General features: G+C 34.1%; 2 protein-coding genes across 3 annotated transcripts; one reads left to right on the forward strand and one right to left on the reverse strand.

Moving 5' to 3' along the window:
* Positions 1–4983: 4983 nt before the first annotated feature.
* LOC127241743 (uncharacterized) lies at positions 4984–15001 on the reverse strand. The gene is made up of 11 exons (XM_051260937.1): positions 14564–15001; positions 12077–13768; positions 11674–12001; positions 11292–11553; positions 10992–11208; positions 10557–10906; positions 9981–10463; positions 8692–9889; positions 8232–8585; positions 7894–8131; positions 4984–7810 (listed from the first exon to the last, which is right to left on the reverse strand). The coding sequence occupies exons 1-11, from the start codon at positions 14663–14665 to the stop codon at positions 5139–5141; spliced, it is 7896 nt and encodes a 2631-aa protein (XP_051116894.1). The 5' UTR covers positions 14666–15001; the 3' UTR covers positions 4984–5138.
* A 5066-nt stretch (positions 15002–20067) lies between these two features.
* LOC127241878 (persulfide dioxygenase ETHE1 homolog, mitochondrial-like) lies at positions 20068–24030 on the forward strand. Of its 2 annotated transcripts, none has more exons than XR_007836651.1 (9): positions 20068–20463; positions 21333–21461; positions 21677–21784; positions 22557–22691; positions 22994–23035; positions 23145–23223; positions 23305–23358; positions 23561–23585; positions 23672–23741. XR_007836651.1 is itself a non-coding variant. In XM_051261134.1 (9 exons), exons 1-9 carry the CDS (start codon positions 20218–20220, stop codon positions 23764–23766), a joined length of 894 nt encoding a protein of 297 aa, XP_051117091.1. In that variant the 5' UTR covers positions 20072–20217; the 3' UTR covers positions 23767–24030. The 2 variants fall into 2 exon arrangements, 1 of the variants encoding a protein (XP_051117091.1); XM_051261134.1 differs by having other exon boundaries at positions 20072–20463; positions 23164–23223; positions 23672–24030.
* The last annotated feature ends 1416 nt before the right edge of the window (positions 24031–25446 follow it).

A 25446-nucleotide genomic window follows, 5' to 3' on the forward strand; every position in this document is an offset into this window, starting at 1 on the left:
GTTCATAACAAATGTTGATGGACTTATGATAACTCAAGGTTAGGAATGGATAAATCTATCAAAAATAGTGAAATACCGATTTACCGTACCGTATCATATTGAAAATATCAAAAAATTTGGTATACCAAAATTTTCGGGAGGTATCAGTACGCTATCGGTTTGAATTTTCAGAAATTCAGTATTTTGGTATTATACCATACAGATAATATTTTAATTAAATAATTTAATTATTAATATAAGTGATTAATTTTTCTTTTTTTAAAAAAAAGGAAAATCTTTAACCCACTTCACAAATACAAACCGTGGTAGCAAAAAAAAATCCTAATTCTCTATTCTATTTTTCCTTTATTCTTTATTCTTTCTTCAATTTCTATGCCTCTTTTACTTCTTTTCTTCTTCCTTCTCCATCCTTCTTCTTTCTTCAACTTCTTCGCCTTATTATGTCCTTCTTTCTTCGACTTCATCGTCTACTTCTATTCTTCTTCTTCTCCTCTTTCCCCCTTCTTGCTACTTCTACGTTGCATCTTGCTGGAAGTCTAGAACATCTGTGGTCATCACTGTGATTGTCAATTGGACTCGTTCCGAATCGGATCCGATTTACTTTTTTTGAATCTGGAACCTCATATGGATACCGGATCCATACCCGAATCTAAATCTGTGTTATATAGTTATGGATCTGGTATTTCTAGTTCCGATCCGGAACCGATCCCAATTCGGCTGTTTATATATATACTATTATTTATTAATGTACTTATATAATTATATGTTTTGTATACGATGTTAGATAGTTTAAATGATTTCTTTGGTATTATAATGATATTGTTAATTAGATATTCTTTATATTTAAATTAAAAATATATATTGATTAAATCTAAATGTTGATTTTTTTGTAAATATTGATAAATTTTATGCATTGATCTGAACTTGAATTTAAACCTAATTTATTGAATATTAGACCCAGATCCTAACCGGACCGGACCAGAACCGACGGGACAGGATATGGTCATTATTTTTAAAGCTCCGATGGATTCAATTCCGGATCCGGGAACCGTAATGAGTGGTCGAATCCAGATCTGAAATTTCCAAATCCGGATCGGATCCGACCAATTGATAGGCCTAGTCATCCACCGTTGTTATTTCGTCGTTCTTTGGCGGAGCAGGGGTAAGGTCTTTTTTGAATTTTTTAAAACAAATTTTGGTAAGCAGTGTATACTGGATTCATACAAAAAAATTTAGAATATGAATTTTTAGTATAAACAGTATATACAGGTACAGTACCAAAAATTGCGGTATGTCAAATGTTTCGGTACGGTACCTGTATATATGTCTACCATACCGAACTTTTCGGTACGGTATGCGATATGGTTCAAAATTTTCGATTTGATACGGTATGTCATCCCTACTCAATGTCACACTTCAGTGTTTATTCTATGTGTAGCATTCTACTTAATAACGTATGTGAATATTTCAACAATTTTATTCTTGATGCAAGACAAGCTTATAATTTCTATGCTAGAACATATACAAAATTTGTTGATTGTTAGAATGCAGTTAAACGGTTAGAAAACAGAAAATTTAAATGATTCCATCGGCCTAAAATTATGAGAATTGAGAAAGAAAAATATGAAAAAAGCCTTGGAGTTCATTCCAACGAAGAACAATGAGCAAAACTTTCAAATTATTGGTTTATTGGACCAACACACAGTATATAAAAGATAGGTCTTGAAGTTGTAAAAAATGAAGTTTAACTGGCATCCCTTACAAACATGCAATATCCGCGATATAATATAGGGTAATCCATTGAATTATATTTTATTGTCTCTGCATACATAAAAACATATGTATTTGTGATCCTCTGTTAGGGTGGAAGGAGGCCATGCCAGGCCAGATTTTGCCTAAATAGGTCAGTTTCAAAAATATTTGGCCTAAGTTTGGTCTATAAGCCTGATTTATTTTTTTTAAAGTCTGAGCCTAGTTTTTTTTAAAAGTCTGATTTCGCCTACAAGCCTATTTAAAAAACTACATAATATTTTTATTTATTTATTTATTTATTTGCAAATTTAGTATTAGAATTAAAAAAAAAAAAGTTCATACAATTATTTAATATATATAAAAGTTAAAAAAATTCTAGTTTTTATAATAAATTTATAATTAAAATTAGATAGAAAGTTATTTTAATATATAATAATAAAATATTTTTATAAAAAAAAATAATAATTAATAGGCCGGTTTGTTAATTAAAAAGACTTTTATTTAAGCCTAAGTCTGTTCTATTTATATAAAAAAGCTTTAAAAAAAATTTTGACCTAACTTTTTTAATAAATAGATCAGGTCAGGCTAGGCCTTATGTAGGCCAGTCCGTAGGCCCCTGAAAGGCAGCCCGACCTATTCTTATCCCTACCTCCTGTTAAGTAGGCCCGACTTATAAGAAAAAGATGAGAAAAATGTATTTAGCATAATAGAGACAATGATGAGGAAAGAATTTACAAAAGGTCGGAGGTCATTACAACCTACGATGCGCAATGTTCATGTCCAACTCAACCCTCTCAAGCCTCTCTTAGGCATGATTAACATCTCGGTCATTTTTATTCTCCTTATTTGATACCCAGGCTTGGGCCGGTGCTAGGTCAGCTTTCGTGTATGGATAAGTCAACGCTAGGTGATCCAAGATTGAATATAAATTAAGTGATTGAATAAACTATTGATGTCAACAATGTGCATATTCTTTTTTCGGAAACCTTGCTGAAAGAATTATAGAATTATGTGTGTTTGCCCTAGAGTAATTAAAGGATGAGTGACCCCCCGACTGGTAGGGAAAAACACAACACGTGAATCAAATATTCGACAAAAAATGACTTCCATAAGGTAATGTAATAACCGGAAATATCTAAGTCAAAAAATAATTTTTACATTATGTTTGTTGTAGTAACTGAATATATTTTTTACCTTATTATGTTATGCATGTATTGTTGATTCCTTCTTCAACTAGAACTATTCATACAAATGTCATTGTAAAATTTCTAAGTAACTTCATAACCTTGTCAAATATAAGATTTTATATCTCAATCAAAATGAACAATGGACATATTTCAATTGTGATACGAATTTGATAGCCATAAATCGCATGCGTTAAATATTTATATTATTTGCGATATTTAGTTGATTTTGATTAGATTCTACCTGATTTGGCATATATTATTTATTTATAATTTGCAGGAGAAAAATAATAAAATTGATATAATTAGTGGAAAAAGAGAACAAAAAGGTCCAATGCCCAATTGTTACAAAATTAGGGCAAATATAAAGTAAAGAAAGAAGGGGAGACGCCACTTTATACCACTTGCCGAGAAGAACACCGTGCAGAAGAGTCCCAGAGAGAAACCGTGCAAGGACAAGAAGAAGAAAGATTCTTTCCAAGAAGATTTCGAGTTCTACCCCTACCAACATCATTATGTTTATCTTTGCTTCCTATATCTTTGTTCTTCCTCCTATGATTAGCGAGTAGTTTACCTTTCTAGTCTAGGAGTGGAAAACAATTTGGTATGGCTTTGGGAGATTAGACTTGTTTTGATTTATGAGATTTCTTTGGTTCATAAGTATTTCTGTGGTTTCTGATTTCTTTGAGTTATAATATTTTATTTGATTGGGTATTGTGGCAAGATATTTCAATTGGATTAACGATTAATTGCTAAACTAAATTAGGCGTCCGTAATTGCGTTCTAATTTGGTTCAAGTAGCAACTAGTGGCAGACACCATTAGGAAATCACGGAATCAATTTCGAATTAGGCTCTTCTAGTTCGCAAGGCAGTTAGGCTAGTAAATTCTTTATGGCTTCACTAGGATTTACCTAGACTGTCAAGAAATTAATGAAAAGTTGTCAATTTCATTCCTAGCAGCGTGTGGCAAACGCCTGTCACAATTCAAATACACATTTAGATTAGATGGTAAACCTACGGTCGAATCTAATAACCTAAAAACTAGGTCCGTCGAGGGTTTGAACCCCTAATCTCATGGTCACGAGTCCACCTTCACACCACCAGATGATCTCTTGCAAGAGAATTGATACTTTAATAGTTGATTGTGTGGTTGTTGAGATTGATATTGTCTTGGTGCATTTTGTTGGCTTAGTAGGTTGAATTTAATTGTGATATAGATATGTTAGTGCAACTTTATTATGGATTGATGGCTTTGCGCAATAAAATTTTCTGGATTGATGAGGTAGGAATAGGATTGGATTTATGTTAGTGCAAGTTTAGCTACAAGCGTATTAGATGATTTGCATGCGACTACATGTTACATATTTAGTAAAATTAAACTCCCGTCTAATGCTCTTTAATAACGGTTTCTTGCACCACAACATACATAATATATATATATATATATATATTATGTAATGTAAAAAAGATGTATAGATAATATAAAATTTTTAAATATATAATTAAAAAAAAATACGCAACTCGCCTGAAAAAGGATATGGAGAGTCCCTCCTCGTATTCGTTCGTTCCGTTATTGCTTTAGCGGGCACTACAAGACAAATTAGTGCTACTATATTCTTAATAGCGGGTTGTTGCACTTACAACCGAAATGGAAACCGAGCATTTCGTGGTTCAAAAATGTCGAATCTCGTCGTGTCATGGATTAGCGTAGTTTCTTGACCTATCAAAAAGCTCGATTCTGGGCCATATGTCCTCTTCTCCTTCGGACCCTTGTTTGAATAAATTAATAGTTTTTATTTAATATAATTTTTTAAAATGAATAATAATATTAAGAAGCAAAATCCACATCTAAACATACCAATTATATACTTCACCATGCAGTATAAAATATTTGTATAATTTTTTAAAACACTAATAAAAATATTTTTGTTATTTTTTTCTAATGTATATTTTTATATAATAATTAATATTAAAAAATCAATACGTATAAAAAAAAATAAATGAGAACCGAACAAAAATAATATTAAAGTAATATTTTGTGAAATATTTTGTGAGAATTTTTATTTTTTATTTATCTATTAAAAAGCACATAGTTTAAACAGAAATTTAAGAAAAGAAACATATCCCCGTATCCTTAATTAAATATTCTGGCTGGAGATCACCCAAAACCTTGAAAGATACATACACACATATATATTAAATCACTTTTTCCCACCTCTTTTTCTTGGTTTCTTATTTTTCTTCTTCTTCTTATTCCGCTGCTGAACACTGCTGCATTCTTCTTCATCTTCTTCAACCTCAACAGCAGCAGCAGCAGCAGCAGTAGTTCTACTTATGTCGTCTTCATCTTTCTGCCTATCATCGTCTTCACCACCAACACTGCCACTGATACATTCACCATGACTCGCTGCATTATCAGCCTTCGATTTCGATTCCACAATGCAGCTACTGCTGCTGTCACAAACCGGAGGAGAAGGAGACGGAGACGGCAGCTCGACATCAATTCTCCGAGGAAACAGTTCTCTTACAGCCTCGCCACTTGTCTTAAACGACTCGAGTTCGATTGGAATCGCGTCCTTAGGACACAACGATTTCGGGCAATCCCCAGTCACGGAAACTACCACAAGAGGATCCCCGACAGACTCGAACGCTGCCGCAACTGCAGCCACCTTGGACGCGTCGTCGCCTATCCTCCACCAATTACACAGCAAATTGCAAAATTTATTCGGCAGCTGCGATCTGATGTAAGGAAGTCTCAGCAGCTTAAGAACCGCAGGTACGTTAAACCCCGAGTTCAGACATAGAAGAAGGAGAATCACAAACAACCTCAGCAGCAGGACAGGAAAATAGTACTTGCAGTTGATGCCCGAAGCCTTGATCCAACCCGCAGTTGACATAGTGTCGTTCAGACATTGCTGAATGCAGTCGTGGATGAAATTTAGAATGTTTCTTGCATCGGACGGCTCCTCCGAAAGCAACATGGCAGCCGGATTCGCATCAGAATTCAGACACAATAAATACTCGGAAAATGAAGACTTTGAAGCGAAGAAGAAGCTCGAACCGTAAGGAACCAAAATCAAAAGCCTTTCGACGAGATAGAAGAAACACTTGGGAGATATATAATCCTTCGCCGTCCAATTCACGTTGTAAGCTTCCTCTAATGCTCTGTAAAGCTCGTAACTCACTACTTCTCGATGCCCACATCGCAAATACTCAGCAAGATTTTCGAAGAAAGGCTTCCAACATGTAGAACTCTTACCAAGCCTTTCGGCAATCAGACAACGAATGTCGTGTGAAGGCATGCCCGATCCGAGTAGGATCATCGTCACTCGTCCGAGCTGCCCGTATGTGATCTCGTCACCCGAATTGCTAATATTAATATCGATAACGTGCTCAAGTAGATTCTTCGAAAGTTGAGTTCCCCTAGTATAAACCATGTTTTCGGACAACGACTGCCGTGGATCCAAAGGGAAAGCATTTTCGAAGTAGTTCATCGAGAGTTCGACGTAACCCTGCAGCTTCCCCGCTTCAGCTTTCTTCGCAGCATACGATTTCTTTTCGACGAAGAATTTCGCAATGTCGAAAATATAAATCAAGCATATGTTCAAACAGTCTTTCGACAAGCCCTTCGACGCAGGAAGCCTGTAAAATGATTTCAGAATTTCCAGCACGCGTAATCCCACAGAAAGAAATTCCTGCTGCCAATGCTTCCGAGCTGCGGATGCAAAATGGCGAGCATCGAGTATCGCTAACTTTCCGCTGTGAAGCACAAATCTTTCGTCGACATTCTTGAACCATGCCGCTTTACAGTTCAGAACGATGCATTTTACGCTCGTATCTTTCTGCAACCTCACTCCGAAGTAGTTAAAGCAAAATCGAACGATTCCTTCGCATTTGATAAAGTCCGCGCTCCCAAGGGAGTCTAAGCATTCCAAGATACTCAAACACTTCGTCTTCCATAAATTCCAGATGTAAAACAGCGTAGCAATCGAGACATGATTCCGCAAAATCCTTTCCTCCAACAAATCTGGAGTAACATCAGCTTCGACCTCGCCTTTCAGGTTCGCAGGATGTACTTCAAAGTGAGCATCTAGAAGCTTCCGGATGGCGATAATTTCGCCTACATCAGTCCCATTTTGCTTCGAATCAATGTAGCACTGCATCGATTCAGGAAGGCTTATCGTCCCATGGGACAATACTCGCGCCTCAGAGCAGACTGAAGAATGATATGCTTTGGAAACTCTCTGCGCAATCGATTTTGCTTTAGCTAAAAGGATTTCCTTCTCCGGGAAGGACTTGAGTGGCCAATCCTTACTACCTCCGGGCAGCCATAGAGAATTCGTAAGCACATAACAAAGAACAAGCGAGGCTGCATTTTTGAACTGTTCCGCCATTACAAGTAGATCGATCTCGCGCATAGTGTCCCCAATACGCTTTGCAATAACAGCAGCCTCATAGAAGTTTCCCATCGATTCCTCCAAAACTAACAGATCGGCAAGGCGGTCCAAAGACTCTAAGAAGTTGCGCTTGGACTCCATCGTCGGAAAAGCTCCAACGAATTTCATCAGCATTACATTATCCTTTCTGTCGTGACACTTCCTGGCGCATTTCTCCAAGAATTCATACGCAGTATCATTGATCTCAGTGATTCTTGCCATGATTATACTATTCCGTTGCGCTTCCTGTTTCCACGACTCGATGTATTGCAAGCCCAAGTCGAAAAGATCTCCGCTAGAACAGGCAGTCAAGCACTCATTGAAAAAGTTCCCCTTGGCGAAAACTTCAGCTGCAGTTCTGTAATTTTGAGCTAAACAGAAACATTCGCCGGCTTTCCTTAGCTCAGACACACCACCCATCTGCATATATATATTTCCTGGAATCCAAAACCGACTTCAGCGGAGGACTAATGACAACGTTATATATCTAACTATGAAAAGTACGACGATTATAATTTACCTGCTCTTTCATATTCTTCCAAGTCATAAAAGCATTCTGCTGCAGAATCAGCTCTTCCAATGGAATAAAATATTTCCGCAGCATTTCGAAGCAATGTACTCGCCTCGACAGGATTTGAACCTCTGAAAGAGTACGCTGAAGCTCTAAGACCAGAAGCTTTGGCGCGTTTCTCCCATGTTTCTTCACCGGCTTTTTCAAAGCACATAGATGCCACTTCGAAGTTTTTTTCCATAAACAGCTGCAAATACATACAGTGATCTTCGATATGATCAATGAAATTTTTTTTTTTTGAAAAAAAAAAAAGTATTAGCATACCAAGAACCAGTCTCCAACCATACCTTGATTCCCTGTGACTTCCACTCCTCGGCGCTGCTCGCCCTTTGCATAGCTTGGGCGAGTGAGTGATCGAGCTTCCTCACTTGCACAAGGCACAGTTTCTTCCAGTAATCAAGCATAGGCTTAGATATTTCCTCGATGTTCTCACAGATCCACAACCTCTGCCGAGTTCGAGTAATTGCCACATAAAGTTGCTTCAACTCTGAGCACAACAAATTGTGTCTTGATTGGCTAAAGTTCGGAAAGGACTTGGGAGATTCAGCATCAAGAAGTTCTCTTTCATTCAAAAATTCATACACAACTCTCCACTGGTTCCTCAAAGGCGAAGAACCGAAAAAGTTGTACAACAAGACATCCTGCAAAAATGTGAGGCAAGTAAAAGGCATTGAAATTAAGCTTCACGTGTCCATTAGTCGAACAAGGCCTGCAGAAGAAACAAATTTAAACACATTGCCAGCTAACCTGAAATTCGAGGCCTTTACACTCGAGTATCGTGAGAACAAGAGCTTGATTGTGAAGATACTTCGAGATTTCCATTTTCTCAGAATCATCCCTTACTAGTATGACCTGGTCGGCGCCAAAACCAACCCATTCTTCACCGGCACTAGCACTGTTCTGGAAAATTGATACGATCGAGTTCTCATCACTGCCAGGCTCCAGAAAAATGGGGGGCTCGCCATATATGAGACTCGTCTCCGGAGCCAAAACATCGATGGATTGTGGGAAGAAATGGGAAATGAGATCAGTCACACTTTGTGCTAATCTAAGTACTCCGGTGTGAGTCCGGAAGTTTTGTGATAGACTAAAGATATCAGATATCACCCCTTTCTCTTTTCTTCCCGAAGATTGTGAGCTCTTTGACTTCATGAAAAACTCATTGTAGAACAAAGACCTAATATCTTCAAACCGAAAGTCTATCCCTCTGGCAATTGTCTGTGCCGTATCGCCGGAGAAAACAAAACCTTCGTCAACATTGCTGCATATGTACCTGAAAAGGCATATTTGTCTCATGGTAAGGTCCTGCACTTCATCAATGTAGACAAAGTCCATTTTGTCACCGAGAAGTTCCCCTGATTCTTCGAGCCTGCGATGAACATCTAACACAAAGTCTGCCATATCAAATTCACCACGAGTCTTTTTCATTTTCTCATAGCTCTCATAGATGTCATATATCATATCCCTTTTGTCTGCAGTTAATGTCGACACTCGGCTATCAGATAATGACTGGTAGGCATGTCTGCTTCTCTTGATGTCACATTCTTCACCTTCTTGCAGCCCTCCTTTAATGTGAGACATTATTTCAGTGAACACTCTCGATAGATCGAGGCTCTTTGTGAGATTAGAATTGAAATGAGGCCAGTAGGACGACCGGAAGTGGTCGAATGTGACCTCTTTGTTCCTTAGGAATGCATCCAGGGCAACTGATCGTCGTCCACCATCATTTTGAGGGGAACATCGGAGCTCACGAAACCTCTCGAAATATGAATTTCCTATTGTGCCATCGAGCATCATCAGAAACTTGTGAAATGTTATTACCAGAGGATACTTATCTGCACTGATGCCAACAAAAGTGTCCGGAATATCTTTAAACCCGATCATGTCATCAATGTCTTCTACATCAGTAACATTGTCACCTCCACAAATTTCGCCCCTTGCAAACCTGTAAACATAGTTAAGCTCAAGACATATCTTTGAAATACTCAAAGTCTGTAATAAGAAAAGCAATGGTAGAGTAGATGTGTGTAGCACACCTTTTCAGCCGAGATATGTGCTTTCTTACAGCATAGCAGAGTTTAGGACTCACGGTAACGAACAGCTGGCGCAAAACATTCACCCTCGATCCACCTGATGTTTGAAAATCTCGAGAAACAATGTAGTACTGCTGTAGCTTCATGAAAAGCTTCATAGTTAAAATAGTTGTTTTTCCTGTGCCAGATCTTCCCAATATGAAGCTGCTCCGACAAAATCCTATGATGTCACGCTCCTCATCGGTGACCTCGAACGGGAGATCAACTTCTTGATCCTCGGCATCATACAGTAAATGATTTACAGTGTCACTTGATAAGGAATAAAATTTCATCAACAGCAAGCTTTCATTAACTTTTGAATTCTCAACACAACTTCCGCAGTCGGCAGCAGAAGCACTTTTGCTGTCGCTTGAGTTAGCATCGCTTGCATTCTTGTAACGGATTATATCCTTAGCTTTCCACCAAGTCTTCGGCACTTCCGAAGTCCTAAAAAATCGAAAAACAAAACAAAAAATTAAGGTGATCAAAGTTAAGCTCATTAGAAAACACTTCAATCAAGCTACGATCAAAATTTCCCACCCCTCAAAGAGTTTCTCGTTGCAGTGGCTGATAAAGTCATCCGTAAACATGGCAAATATGCCTTCAAGGCGATTCAAAACTTTGTGCACCTCTCCCTCAAGAAGTATGTCCCAAACTTTCAAAACTTGCTTGTAGTTCGATTCTTTCGTTAGGTCAATCGTGCACAAAATGTTGTACCTCTCAACCTTGAATCTTTTCACAACATGCGAAGATTTTTCGAACGTCCAATCGACATTCATCTTCGGGCGCCAACCATTTGCAAGTCTGATTAACAAACTCAAAGCCTGCTTTTTCACATAGGAAGGTTTCAATTTCTGAAATGATTTGCGGAAGTTGTCACTGAATAAAACCTGAAGATATACACAAGCATGGAAATTAAACAAAGATGAGATGAAGATTCAACGATAATATTCATAGTAAAAACCAGTATAGTACCTTCCATCTACAATTATGAAATAGCATACTGTCCGTGGCGAGAAATTCATCGAGCTGCTCCATCTCTTTCTTAACATCCATGATAGTCTTTCCAATATCTTTATCTTCATCAGCAATAAAGAAGCAGTCACGAAGCTTGGCATCTTTAATCAATGCTTCCCATACCGAACCTGGTTTGCGCAATGTTCTTTCGTTTCCTAAAATCCAAAGACAGTGCCTACAAAATACGAAACAAGAATCACAATACTAATTCAATAGAAAACATGGAATAAGAATGATGTACTGAAATCGCATGCTTACCGTGCTCTGGTCAATGCAACGTTTGCTCGTTGAGGACTAGACAAGAAACCAATAGATTCAACGTTATTCGACCTCACAGTCGATATAATTATGATATCTTCCTCTCCACCTTGAAAACCATCGATGGACTTCACCTTAACCACAAAATCATCAAAGTCGGCATACTTCTTCCCAATTTTATATCGAATTGCCGCGACTTGCGCATTGTAGGGAGACACTAAACCAATGGTAAGTTTCTCTGTAGGACACTTGGAGCTCCAAGCTGTTCACGAAATAAGAACACGACATGTTGGATGAATAAAGAGTTTCAGCTTCCGATCAAAAGAAAAAAAAAAAAAAAAAACAGAGTTTCAGCTTAAAAAACATTATTCTGAGCATGTACCTTTAAAGAGTTTCTGCACAATCTTCACTGCTACAGCTACCTCAACCATGTTTCTTCTACTGCGCCGGATCTCATCAAATTCCTCTTTCCCTCCACGAATGTCCATGAAGGAATACGGACCGAACATCCTACCTTTAAGGTAGTGTTTCTCATAGCTTTCACACCTTACGGCAGGAGCATCTAATATTAAGTTGCTGTAGAATCTCGAGTTAGGGAATCGACTAATTGACGGATGCATTCTATACTGCATATTAAGTAAATACTTGTGATGACCCAATGAGCTCAGTCGTTCAAACAAACTTCTCGCAAATCCAGCTTCTTTAGCCAACTGCACGTATAAAATCGAGTAAAGTTACAAGCATATCAAATAATCCATCTTTCATATACATAACCTAAACCTTACCTCGCTCATGACCGTTGCAGTTAGCTGGCATTCATCGCCGACTAAGATAGCACGAGTCACCTGACGGGTTTGAAGGGCTATGATTGATTCAGCTTCCCTTACTTGCGCAGCTTCATCAATGACCAGTAATTTAAACGGCTCCGTATCAACCGAATGCAGAATGAACGAGGATGAAACAGTGCAAAATATTAACCGAGCATTTTTTATACATGAATCTTTGCTTGCAATTCCATTGTTAACAAGCTCGGTGAGGGACGAGTTCAGATACTTCAAAATCGAAATGCACTGGCTTCTGATACGTACAAAGGATGATGCGCTTACTGACTCCTCCGAACCACTTGCTTCAAAGATCCTCTTCAACTTCTCGGATGTCATGCTACGATCATCTAACAACAAAATTTTCATGGACTCAAGAAGAGATATTACCTGCTCAATCATCTGAGCATTGCTCTCGGAAATGCAACTTCTTGGGAGATGAGTAAGTAATGTCGTTAGCGAAGATTCTAGATTTGGTGCCACATGTTTGAATCGTTCCCTAGCGAATTGTAGAAATGATTTGAGATCAGGTTGCTGAACATCATCGTTTTGACCCTCCTTCGCTTTGATGAGCTCGTTTTCTACGTACACTTCATGCAAAGACACCACGTTGGTCAGAAAATCAAGCATGGCGAAAACTGATTGCCTCCAGCCGGTTGCCGCGAGAGTACAATTGAAGAGAACTTTGACACGGTTGTCCAAAAAGATCTCCTCAATGTCCGGTCCAATTTTCAGATTGTCCTTATTTCCGAAAAGGAGAATGTCCCCTAAAGGACATACCAAGTCATCCTCGACAGAGTTCCTCACCAATGCCACAAGCCGCGACGCCAGTTCAGTAATCGCCACATTCGTCGGCGCACAAACCAGAGTCCTTACGCCCATTTTCAAGAGACCATACAGCAAAATACTCAATGTGGCAGTCTTTCCGGTTCCGGGAGGTCCCCAGACGAGCTCTACAGACGGCTTGTGGTCACATTCAATAGCGCCGAGAGTGGCGAAAATTGCCTTCCTTTGCGACTCATTCAACTTGGACATTAAAACAGAGCCGAGAATCTCCTCTATTTCGTCGTCGTATTTGGGATGACAAAATTCACAACGTTCATCATCCACGGCATTTCTGTCCAACACTTTTGAAATGATCTTCAGATTCCAATGCATGCGGAGCGCGCTCCAGATTCTTTCATTTGTCGTCACATTCATTAAGTGAACAGCATAGAGTGACTTATTTGAGTTATCCTCGACGTCAATGGGGACAGCTGTTTTGATTTTGAATACCAACGATGGTGAAATGGCGCCATCATCTTCCTCGTTGAATATCTTTATTACAGATGCTAATGTGTACGTCCAACCATCACCTTGTATGTCAGAATCAGTCTCCGGCTTCCTGTCTGAAATCAGGAGAATGTCGCCCGGCAAGGTTCTGTAAGGCTTCCCATCGCTATCTTTCACTATGTTCCTCCAAAGATCTACTTCAACATCGTACACCAATTTCTCACCATTCCTTGACTCACAAAGCTGAGTTAGTTTGGCAAATGGTGCTTTGTAGGCAACCTCAAAGGCGGAAGCTAGTTCAGACCGCGTCTCTTCTAGCAATGGGAAGACATAGGAATTGAGGTATTCGTCGACACTTTCAAACACATCTGGAATTGTCTTCACCTAAAGTAACAAATGACATAAGTAATTGTCAGAATATCATGAATAAACACACACTCCTAGTGATAGTTCTCTTTAAAACATTGTTGCATAATTACTACAGATTAAACATGTTCTTGACTACTTCACTTGATTCACATTTCTTACACATGCATGTATACATAATATATATATATATAGTTAAATTCAATACGGATAAGATCAATCCTAGAATCATAATTAATTCCATAATATCTGCCTCGATCAATTCACTCATTCAATAATAACCAATCCAACAATAATTACAAGTATAATATGCTAAGAACACTTACTAATTGTCAAAATACTTACTTCAAACATCATGCTTTTGAACCAAATGTTTCTTTTAGAAATGGTTTCATCCACAGTTGCTCTTTATGAAACTTTTTAAGACAACAACAAAACAGCATCCACACTCACACACCACATGCTAAACTGTCGGGGCATCTTTAGTTCCAGACTTTCGAACACAGGATTGAGTAAATAATGAATGAACAGACAAAAAAAAAACTACTAATAAACAATCATTCGGGAAATTGGTGATTGAACAATAAAAGGTTCGAAAGATCAAGAAAAACGACTATGAGAGAGAGAGAGAGAGCTGACATATTATTGCTGAAAAAACATTAAAAAAAGCTAAAACACCCAAAAAAAAGACAAAAGCTAAGACAGCCAAAGAACAAAGCAAAAACATACAGTTAGTTAATAAGAACAACGATGATATGTAAATGATCGATGTATGTATGTCGCGATTTTAGAAGAAGCTAAGGAAGGAAGGACCTGATGTCTGTAGAGATTGTGATCAAAGATGTCTCGACGAGACCAGGAAAACACCAAATCGATGAAGGCAACATGTTCAGCCCATCCCCCTCTCCCCTTCATTGTTCTGGTACGATACGAGGAGCATCAACTGTACATGCAAGAACACTAAAACTAGAGGTAAGGAAGTCTCTCTTTACCCTCCCCAATGGGTTTTGTTTTGCTTCCTTCGAAGCTAAGGGAAGAGACAGACTACAACAGGACACGAATACACACAATTAATGTCTGATTGAGTGAGTGGGCTAAAAAGGTGTCTCGAATCGAATAATAAACGACTGATGAAGATGAGAAGACTTTGCGTGGAAAAATGATGCCTGACAGACAGAGACTCTGCTACAACTACAGCTACAAGTCAGTCGACTACAACTAGTCTTAGCAAAAAGTAGAGTAGAGAGTGATTCAGCGTCCGTACAAACCCAAGGAAGGATGATCGATGGACTGCTTTGTGTTTTTTCTCGGGTGCTTCCATCACTCCAATGACGCAAGCTTTCCTTTTTCTTTTTATCTGCCTTTACTTTTTCTTCAGAGGAAATAATTAATAATTTTTTTATATTACTGTACGTACGGACACCTGCACTGTGGATGTTTGCTGGACTGTTTGACCCGAACCCGTCTCAGTCTGCTTCGGGTCTATGCTAACTCAAGTTTGATTGGACTGATGTTTTCTATTGAATTTTAATTTAAAATATACTCCATTTTAATATTATTTGTCGAATTTTTTTATTGAAAAAAATCAATTTTTGTTATAATATAACTAAAAGAATTTTACTTTGGTTTCCACGTAGAAAATTTATTAATTTTAATCTTATTATAATTAATTTTAATTCTACAGTTAATAAACTATAGAAATAACTGACGTAAATGTAACGGGGTTGATGTGACAGCTGACTTGAAGCTACACGGTGATGTTTGCTTCAGGTCGTGTATCTTTATATTTTACTCTAAAATTTTGTTTTTTGTTAAATTTTTTTAACAATAATATTTTGAATTTAAAATAGTTCATATAGTTAAAATGGAAAAAAAATTAATAGTAATTCTAATATAATTAAAATGTATCAATTTTAATTCAAATAAGAAAAGTTTTTAAGGGTGTGTTTGTTTGAAGGATTGGATTTTTATTCCACTATTCATCCAATTTTTCCCCGAAAAACATCAAATCAAACACCTATTTTTTATTTTTTATATTATACTAAAAGTTAATTTTATAATCAAAACATCGCATCAACACCTATTTATATCACATCATACAACTATTCAAATTCAAAATTTTTACTATTCAAATCCCAACTCAAAATCCAAACCTCCAAACAAATTCTTTTGAAAAATCTTGTCTAAAATTTTACTATTATCGGAAAAAAATCTCTTGAAAATATTCAATTACGCAACTATTTTTTATTTTGTATATTATAATATTAAAAATTAATTTTACATTTCAATACAATTATATGTGTCTACATTGAAATTATATTGAAATGTACAATAAAATTTTAATATAATATATAAATATAAAAAATAGCTGTATAATTTGATGTTTGTAAAAGAAATCTTTTGATAAAAAGTAAAATTTTAGACAAAATCTTTCAAAAAAAAATATTTATAAATTTTTATAGTATTTGAATTAAACTTTATACATTTTAATAATATGACGATTACTATTGATTTTTTTTCGTTTTAACTATGTCAATTATTCTAAATTCAAAATATTTTTTTTTTTTAAAAAAATACTCCCTCCGTCCCATTGAAATGTTACTATTTTCTATTTTCGTATGTCCCAAAACAAATTTATCATTTCCAATTTAGTAATTGTACTACCTACCTAACATAATAAATACCCTTTCAACTTGCAATATATTACACAAATGTTATGACACCATACTAATAGGAATATTTTTGTCTTTTTTAATACAATCCAATATAACAGTAATATTCAAAACTTTACGTGCAAAAAGAAAATGTCACCCTTCCAATGGGCCAGAGGGAGTATAACAAAAACAAAACAAAATTTTAGACAAAAACAGAGAAGTACACGACCGTGTAGAATTAAATATGATCGTGTATAATAATACACTGAAATATATATGGTCGTGTGACACCATAGCCATGTAGTATACAAGTTAGTTATCACGTCAATTCTGTTACGTTCACGTCAGCAATTTTCGTTAGTTTTTTAACGTTGGAACGAAAATTGATTGAAATTGTTTGTATATGACTAAAATTGATGAGTTTTTTATATTGAGACCAAAATTGAAAAATTTTGGTTATATTGGGCAAAATTGATTTTTTTTTCTTTTTTATTTTAATTTGATTCATAATTGTTCATATGTTTGTATTTTTAGGGAAATATTTTATCAATTTTTGTCTCAATATTCATTAATGTTATTATCATTATAAACAATTTCAATCAATTTTAGTCTCGTTATAAACAATTTCAATCAATTTTGGTCCCACCGTTAAAAATCTAACAAAAATTGTTGTCGTGGACGTAACGGAATTGACGTTGCAGCTAACCTGAAAACTACACGGTCATATTGTCACACGATCATGTATATTTCAATGTACGATTATACACGGCTATGTTGTCACACGATTATGTTGAATTCTATACGGCCGTGTACTTTTCTGTTTTGGTGTAAAATTTTATTTTTTTATTATATTTTTTTAGAAAAAAAAATATTTTGAATTTAAAATAGTTGATATAGTAAAAATGAAAAAAAAAAATTAATAGTAATTATTATATAATTAAAATGCATCAATTTTAATTCAAATATAAAAATTTATAAGATATGTTCTCTTGAAAGATTTTTACTAAAATACTACTATTCATCAAATTTTTTTCTTACAAATAGAATTTTAGACAAAATATTCCAAAAGAACATATTCGATAAATATTTATATTTGAACGATACATATTAATTATATTATGATTATTATTGATATTTTTCATTTTAACTATATCAACTATTATAAATTCAAAATATTTTTTTTTAAAAAAAATAGTATAACAAAAAAATAAAATTTTAACCAAACCAGAAAGGTACACGGCCTTGTAAATTTATACATGGTCGTGTTGTTACACGGTTATGTACCACATTTTCATTAGTTTTTTAATGGTGTGAATAAAATTGATTGAAATTGTTTATAATAAAACTAAAATTGATGAGTTTTTTACATTTGGACCAAATTTGATAAGTTTTAGTTATTGAGATCAAAATTAATTTTTTTCAGTATGTTTATTTTGATTAAATTAATCAATATTAAATATATTTAATAAATATAAATTTAATTTAATTGAATATTTAATGTTTTACTTGTAAAATTACACAAAACTATTTTATTTGAGCATGAATGATACATGTAAATAATATATATTATACATCAAAGCATATATGATATTTTATGATACAATATATAGAAATATACATATTTTTATTTTTTTTTATTGTATACATTGATCCATAGTCCCGGCGCTTTTTTATTTATATTTTTTCAATTTATTTGATTAAATATATATATTCAAAATATTTTTATTTATTTTTAATAAACAAATATTATTATTTATTCTAGTTTATATTAATTATAAATAAGTAAATATTTGCTCCGTCCAAGAAATTTAGTCTTTTTGAATTCGATATGCGAATTATAAAAAATAAATATTTTATTGATAAGTAAAAAAATAGTTCGGGTTATTTTTAAAAATTTAATTATAAATTAAAGAGAATAATGATAATGTAATAAAATAAATGGTATTTATCGTAACAAGTGTTAAACGAAGGATAATAATTAAAATTTGAACTTTTGACTTTTTCATATATAGTAATTCGATAAATTTAACGGACGGATGAAAAATAAAAATGAGAATAAATTTGACGGATATAGAGTATTTCTATTTAATTGTATTATAGTACTATAAATTACTCCTTCCGTCCTATTGTTTGATTAGGGATATACGGTTTTTAAGGTTATAATATTTAATTAGTTGATAATAGTATTTTATAATATTAATTTACTATCTTTGTCCCAAGTAACAATTTTTTTTTTTTGACATAATTTTTTTAATATTAATATTATATTGACTTGTTGTAAAAAAAAAATAAAAATACTCTGTAAATAGTATATTTTGGTAGATAATTACTAACAAAAAAAAATAGTACTATTGTTTGAGTATAAACAGAAATAGAAAATGAAATGTATGGGATAGATAGAGTAATTTTTTTTTTTTCTTTTATGTAAAAGGTATTGTTATGAATTTTAAAATAAGAAATAATATACTCCTATGATTAAAAGAAATTTACAGTATGTATTTAACTATTTTAAAATTTATATTTTAATAAAATATATATATATAATATAGATATTATTTTATAAATAATAAAATTGTATATAATACACATAAATAAAAAAAATACTTTATTTATTTATGTTTAACATAAACTAATTTTATAAAAGATGAAGAATTTTAATTATAAATAAAAATATTTGTTTATTAAGAATAAATATAAATAAAGTGGTATTGAATGAGTTTATGATGTTGTATATTATAAAATTAATTAAATTGATTTATACTACTAAGTTAAGCATGATTTAAATTAGTAAAATTTATCAATTATAGAAGCGTATAATTTGTTATGAGATATGAAAATATTATCATTTGTTATGAAATCGAGAGAATAATAAGTTTTACAAAATAATATTTATAATTGTGTACTCCCTTTGTACCATGTAGTACTTTGCAATAATTTTAAAATAAAAAATAATTAACTCCATATAAATATACATTATATTTTTATTTCATTCTATTGTTCAAATAAAACAAAAAGTAATTACACATTTTTTTTTATTTTTATTACATTACTTAATTTTTAAAATATCTTAATATTAATTCACCTATTTTCGTATCAAAAACCAAATATATGAGCTTAAGGGGAACGAATAGAATACATTTTAATAAAAAAATACTATTTAAAATATTTAAATATATATTCTAAAATTTTTCAATTATATATATATATATTAATTTTTATTTTAAAAATATCAATATTATAAGTCACATAAAAAATAATAATATAATTTAATACAATTAATTTACTAAATTATATTTGGTAAATCCTATAGGCCGGCTCCCTTTAGATATAATAAATTCTTTTGAAGACTTTTGAAATTTGAAAAGTTAAAAAAAAAATACAAAATTAGTATTTGACTTATATTTATTTTATAAGAAAAAAAAATTGATTGATATAATATTTTTTAAAAAGTAAAAAATATAAAGTAAATGAAAATTTATTAAATAAGCAAAGTCCAAATGTTTCGAGGGAGGTAATATCAAATAATTTTATTTATTTATTTTATAATATAATAATAGAGAAATAGGGGTTGCCTAATTATTTATTTATTTATTTTTTATTTTTGGGGGAGGAATCAGGAATGGCATGTCAACATAGTCCCCACATGGTTGGAACCATCTAGGCAGGTCTACAGTCTACTGACTACTGAAGCCGCTATGAATTTATTATTGTAAAACCTCCATCGTCTAGTTTTGATCGCGTCGGAGAGACTTTACTTCGATTTCTCCTTCCCTATTTAATCGAAGCCCAATCGATAATCCCCAGGTGGAGGAGATGCTCTCCAAGTTCCAATTACTGACATTTTCACCGACGTTCAATTCCCCGACTATTGCAAGAAAGGTCTCTTCTCCGCGAATAGCTGCGTTTGCTGCCAAATTTGGATCTCCAATGGAATCGGCTTCCTATGCCACGTCGTCTGGCGCCTCGGCCAAATTGCTTTTTAGGCAGCTGTTTGAGAAGGAATCGTGTACATATACTTACCTACTTGCAGATGCTTCTCACCCTGATAAACCGGCACTGGTCTCTCTCCTTTTGCTCTGGCCTTTATATAAAACTTGAATTTTTTGTTCTCGTTTTCGTGTCTTTCTTGCTCTGTGAAATTTTAGAATGCTTGCTTGGTTGTTTCACTGTGTTTGGTGTATTTGGGTTAATTGGGATTTTTCGCATTTTGCTGCTGTATGTTGGTTCTGGTTAATTGATTTTTCATGTTTTCTTGCCTTTTCTATTGGTTTAATGCTTATTTATGTGCTTGGACAAAATTTATTTGATTGCAGATTCTGCTTTTAGATCCTCTTTCAATAAATGAAATTTTTGAAGCATTCATTGTTATGCTTATATGCAAAATTGTAATCTTTGCGTTTTTGTGTGAATTTAAATACTATTGAAGAGTTGAAGCAATTTGAAATATAAAGTACTGGATGTGTGATTGGATTGAAAGGTTGGCCAATGCCTTTTTTAGGGTGTGCTTGGCATAGGTTTGAGAATTGGTTTTTGGGGGTTGAGAATAATAAAATTTGGAAGTAGAATAGTTGTTTGATGTAATATAAATTAATATTGATATTATATTTTGAATGTGTTAGTTTTTTATGTTATACTATAAAGAAAAATAAACCAAGACATTTGATACGATGGTTTTAGGAGGTAAAAAGTGGTGGATAGTGAAAACCTGAAGAAATCTACAACCAATGCGAGTGAAATTTTCGAATGAGTTGAAATATGTATAGAGGTTAATGGCTTGAGTGATTATTGGCTCGATGCTTTATTGAAGTTGCACTAAATTTTTTAGTTTCAAAGGTAATAATCTCGTAGATTTCCAGCACCTATGTAATATCTGATTGTTTAGTGTTCATGGTACATTTTAAGATCTTGATTTTTCTGTGCTGGTGCAGCTGGTTGATCCTGTTGACCGCACAGTAGACAGGGATATTTCTCTCGTGAAAGAATTGGGCTTGAACCTTATATATGCAATTAATACTCATGTACATGCAGATCATATCACCGGGACAGGCTTGCTTAAGGTCAGGTTTTATGTCCTATGCTCGGTGAATACAATAAAGAAATAGCTTGTTTATTTGAACTGAAACACCCTTCGAAGATTCATCAGTGGGAGAAAGTGATGATTTCTAATATATGGTGCTTATTGAGTACATGATTACTTATTTAGCTTCATGGTTCTAATTTTTGAAATTGTATGCAAGCCTGACACTGCATTTGTTATGGTTATATTCTGCAGAATAAGATTCCTGGGGTTAAATCTATCATCTCAAAAGCAAGCAATGCAAAAGCTGACCTTTTTGTCGAACCTGGCGACTTAATTTATTTTGGTGGTCTTTTTCTAGAGGTACATGATTTGGCAGCCAATTATTGTTGAATGTATGGTAAATTTAAATCTATCATTTGTGTGAGGTCAATAAGAGCTAAAATCGAGCAAATGCTCTATAATTTTTCAAGCTCGAGCTTGAGTGTGATCTGAACACACACCTTAAAGTTTGAATGCAGGTTAGAATTTGACATCAAACTAATTTATTGAGTTATCTGTAATAATTGACGATATATATTAAAAATAAATAATAGGTGTGTATTTTTGTCGTGTTCACTGAACTGATTATGTGTATTGTTTGGTTATGGCTTGAAATTAATTTGAAATAGGATGTTTCATTTGAGTTTTTTTGTTTAAATAGTATTTTGATGTGATGTTTTGTAAAAGAAAATAATGTACTTCCATTGAAAATTGTGCAAGATGAATAGCGTTGATTTTGATTTGAAATATTAAAAGAACAAACCCTTGATAAATGCAAACCATTAATTTTGATGTTGAGGCTTGAAAAGTAAGTCAAGTAGCTTGAATGTGAGCTTGGGTTTGAATTACTCGAGTTGGAGTAGTGTATGCTTTGATTATTTTGAATTGAGCATCAGTTAATTTTGAGCCCCGACTCATTTCTTACCCTCAATCCTTGTGTATGCGGAAATTGAATTGATTATTATGCAATCTGGAAGTCAATTGCACAATGCACCATCTTTTAACTTAAATGTAATAGCAGGCTATGAGCCTATTAATCTCCATATCCTTTTTGCTCGACCAACTCAAGTCCTGTCGTGCTTTATCTTTGCAGGTCCGTGCGACCCCAGGTCACACCCAAGGCTGTGTTACCTATGTCACGGGTGACAGGCCAGATCATCCTCAACCACGGATGGCTTTCACCGGTGATACTTTGTTGATACGTGGTTGTGGCAGGACTGATTTTCAGGTACTGTTTGCTTCACAAGAATACCTTACTTCAAGAACTGCCACTTTGTGAGAAAAATACTCAAACTCAAACACTTCTTTAGTTTTTTTATCTGATATTCTGAAGTAATTTATAACAAGAAGCTTGGCAGTATGCATCAAATGATTCACTCGGAAAACATGATCTGGAGTCATTTTTCATCTTTAACTTAAACACTTTGAGATTTGTTATCCTTTTGTAGAGTGATGCCGCGCAAGTGCAATTAATTTTCTGGTTTATAATGTTTTTGTTTCTCTCATCGAATACTTATTGTTATTATTCAGGGCGGAAGTTCTGAGCAGCTTTACAAGTCAGTTCATTCACAGGCAAGGACTCGAATGCCATACCATTCATAATTGAATTAAACTGCTCACTGCATATAGGTATATTCAATCAATACTAAAAACCTTCCAAGCATATTTGTAACTTGCTCAGGCTGTTCATTCGAAAGCAGATCTTCACATTGCCGGGAGACACACTGGTGTACCCTGCCCATGATTACAAAGGGTTCACTGTAAGCACGCTTTTGTTTTCTTGTTTGTTTTCGTGTCTATTCACGATTGTATGCATACAACTGAAATTTCACTTCATTTAGGCGAGCACTGTGAGAGAAGAAATGCAGTACAACCCGCGTCTGACAAAAGATGAGGTGATTCCAATCCCCCCACCCCCATGTTTTTCGTAAATGAACATCTAAGTTAACTCTGAACACACATTTTATAGGATACTATGAAAGGGCTGGGTCTACTGATTCTTGTAATTTTCATGTTCTTTGGCTGAAGCCACTTTAAGACTTTAAAAATGCTCCAATTTTTGTACATTCTACGGTAGCTAATGTTGAATTTTTGCAGGAAACCTTCAAAAACATCATGGCAAGTAAGTGATCTCAACCCGCGCCAATTCCATCAAGCTGTATGTATCAATCTTCTTCTGACCATAATGAATAACATTTGATCTGGCAGATTTGAACTTGTCGTATCCGAAGATGATAGACATTGCCGTGCCTGCCAACATGGTCTGCGGCTTACAAGATATTGAGTCAAAGGCCGCTGCATGATAGACGGATGGCGCGGCACAGCCTACAGTCGGGAGGTAGGGAAGAAGAGGCATTGCCATTACAAGGTACTATTTTTTCTGGGCAAGAGTGTTGAATTTATTGCTTAGCAAAAGCCTTCAGCCTAGAAAAAACACTTTCCTTAAAAATACCAATGCAATATAATGTTTCGAATAAGAAGCTTTCGCCTATCGAAAATCTTCTCTACACAAACTTTTTAGCCATTGTGACATTAATGTTTAAGATTTACATCTCTCTCTCTCTTTAGCCGCTATTTCTTCAATGCCCTTTGAGTAAACATTTAGCTGAACAAAATAACTGTAAATTATGCTACCAAACAATTCACATTAGGCAAATCATATGCACATGCAAAACTTAGAAGGGTCGAGATTTTGAACACATGATCTCATATGTCCACCAAGTGGCACTGACCATGCGGACATATGTGCCCTTCAGTATGCAGAAGGATAAAATATGCAAAAGTTCACTTATCAGATTATTTTAAGACAGTTTTTAATTACGGAATTACAATAATAATAAAAAATATGACTACGGGATTAAAATAATAATTTTTACTTACATTATTTATAATTAAAAATAGAGCAACAAAATTAGGAAGCACCTCAATTTGTAAACTAGGGTAAGTAATGGATATAATAGTATCGTGATTTTATTATTTACATTAAAATACTATTTTTTTTAAAAAAAATCGTATTCAAATATTATGTGGCATAATTAATCCGAATAAAAAATAATAGTATTATACTTTTATACAATATCCAAAAAAATGTGTTCCAAGAATATAAAATTAATCTATGAAATTATAAATTGGAATAGAATACAAAACTAACTAAAGAAACAAAATTCAATTGAATGAAAAAAAAAAAGAATGAAAAAAAATAAGACTCGATTGTCACTCCCTAGTTCAAGAAGTAGCATGTCTCCGGAAATCGGCAAACAACGGTAGCTGCATACAGCAGTAGCCAGCGGCGACGTCCTCCTCCGGAGGTAAAGAAGGCATCGGACAAATTGACGACGAGATCTTCCTGAAAATTCGTAAGCTATTCTCCAAGGATGACGTTATCACTTATGGATTGGCTTAGTCTACAACCTTTCACAACGGTGAATGACTACTAATCCAATAGTCTTTAAACAAATTTCAAACCAACAGATTCTAACACCAAACCCTAACTTTACACTCCGATCAAATTCCCGAATACTCGACGCACAAAGAAAGAGAACTCACCTGAGAAATCAATGAGAGTAAGCAGTTGTAACTAACACCAAGAAAAGAAACTCCGAAAACCCACCAAGAATCACGCGAAAGAAGGATGAAGAGAGGGTGTGTTTGGCAATTAGCTGATAATTGTTAGCTGATTCGATTACCTGTTAGCTGATTCAATTATCTGGTTTGACTAACTAATTCGATTAGCTCTTTGTATTAAAATGTTTGATAAAATAGCAGTTCGATATTAGTTGTTTATACGTAAAATAACAATTTTGGACATTTTATATGTTATTTTCAATATATTTAATTGAGTTTTTCTAGTGGATAGACTTTTTTTTTAGAATTTTATTATTAATTTAAAAAATTAAAAAATTTTTTTATTAAGATATTTATTTTTATTCTTTTTAAAATATTTTGTAAAGAACTAATGCAAATTTATTGAAAAATATATAATT

This window comes from Andrographis paniculata, unplaced genomic scaffold (assembly GCF_009805555.1).
Source record: "Andrographis paniculata isolate CXL003 unplaced genomic scaffold, ASM980555v1 Contig83END, whole genome shotgun sequence".
NCBI classification, from domain to species: Eukaryota; Viridiplantae; Streptophyta; class Magnoliopsida; order Lamiales; family Acanthaceae; genus Andrographis; species Andrographis paniculata.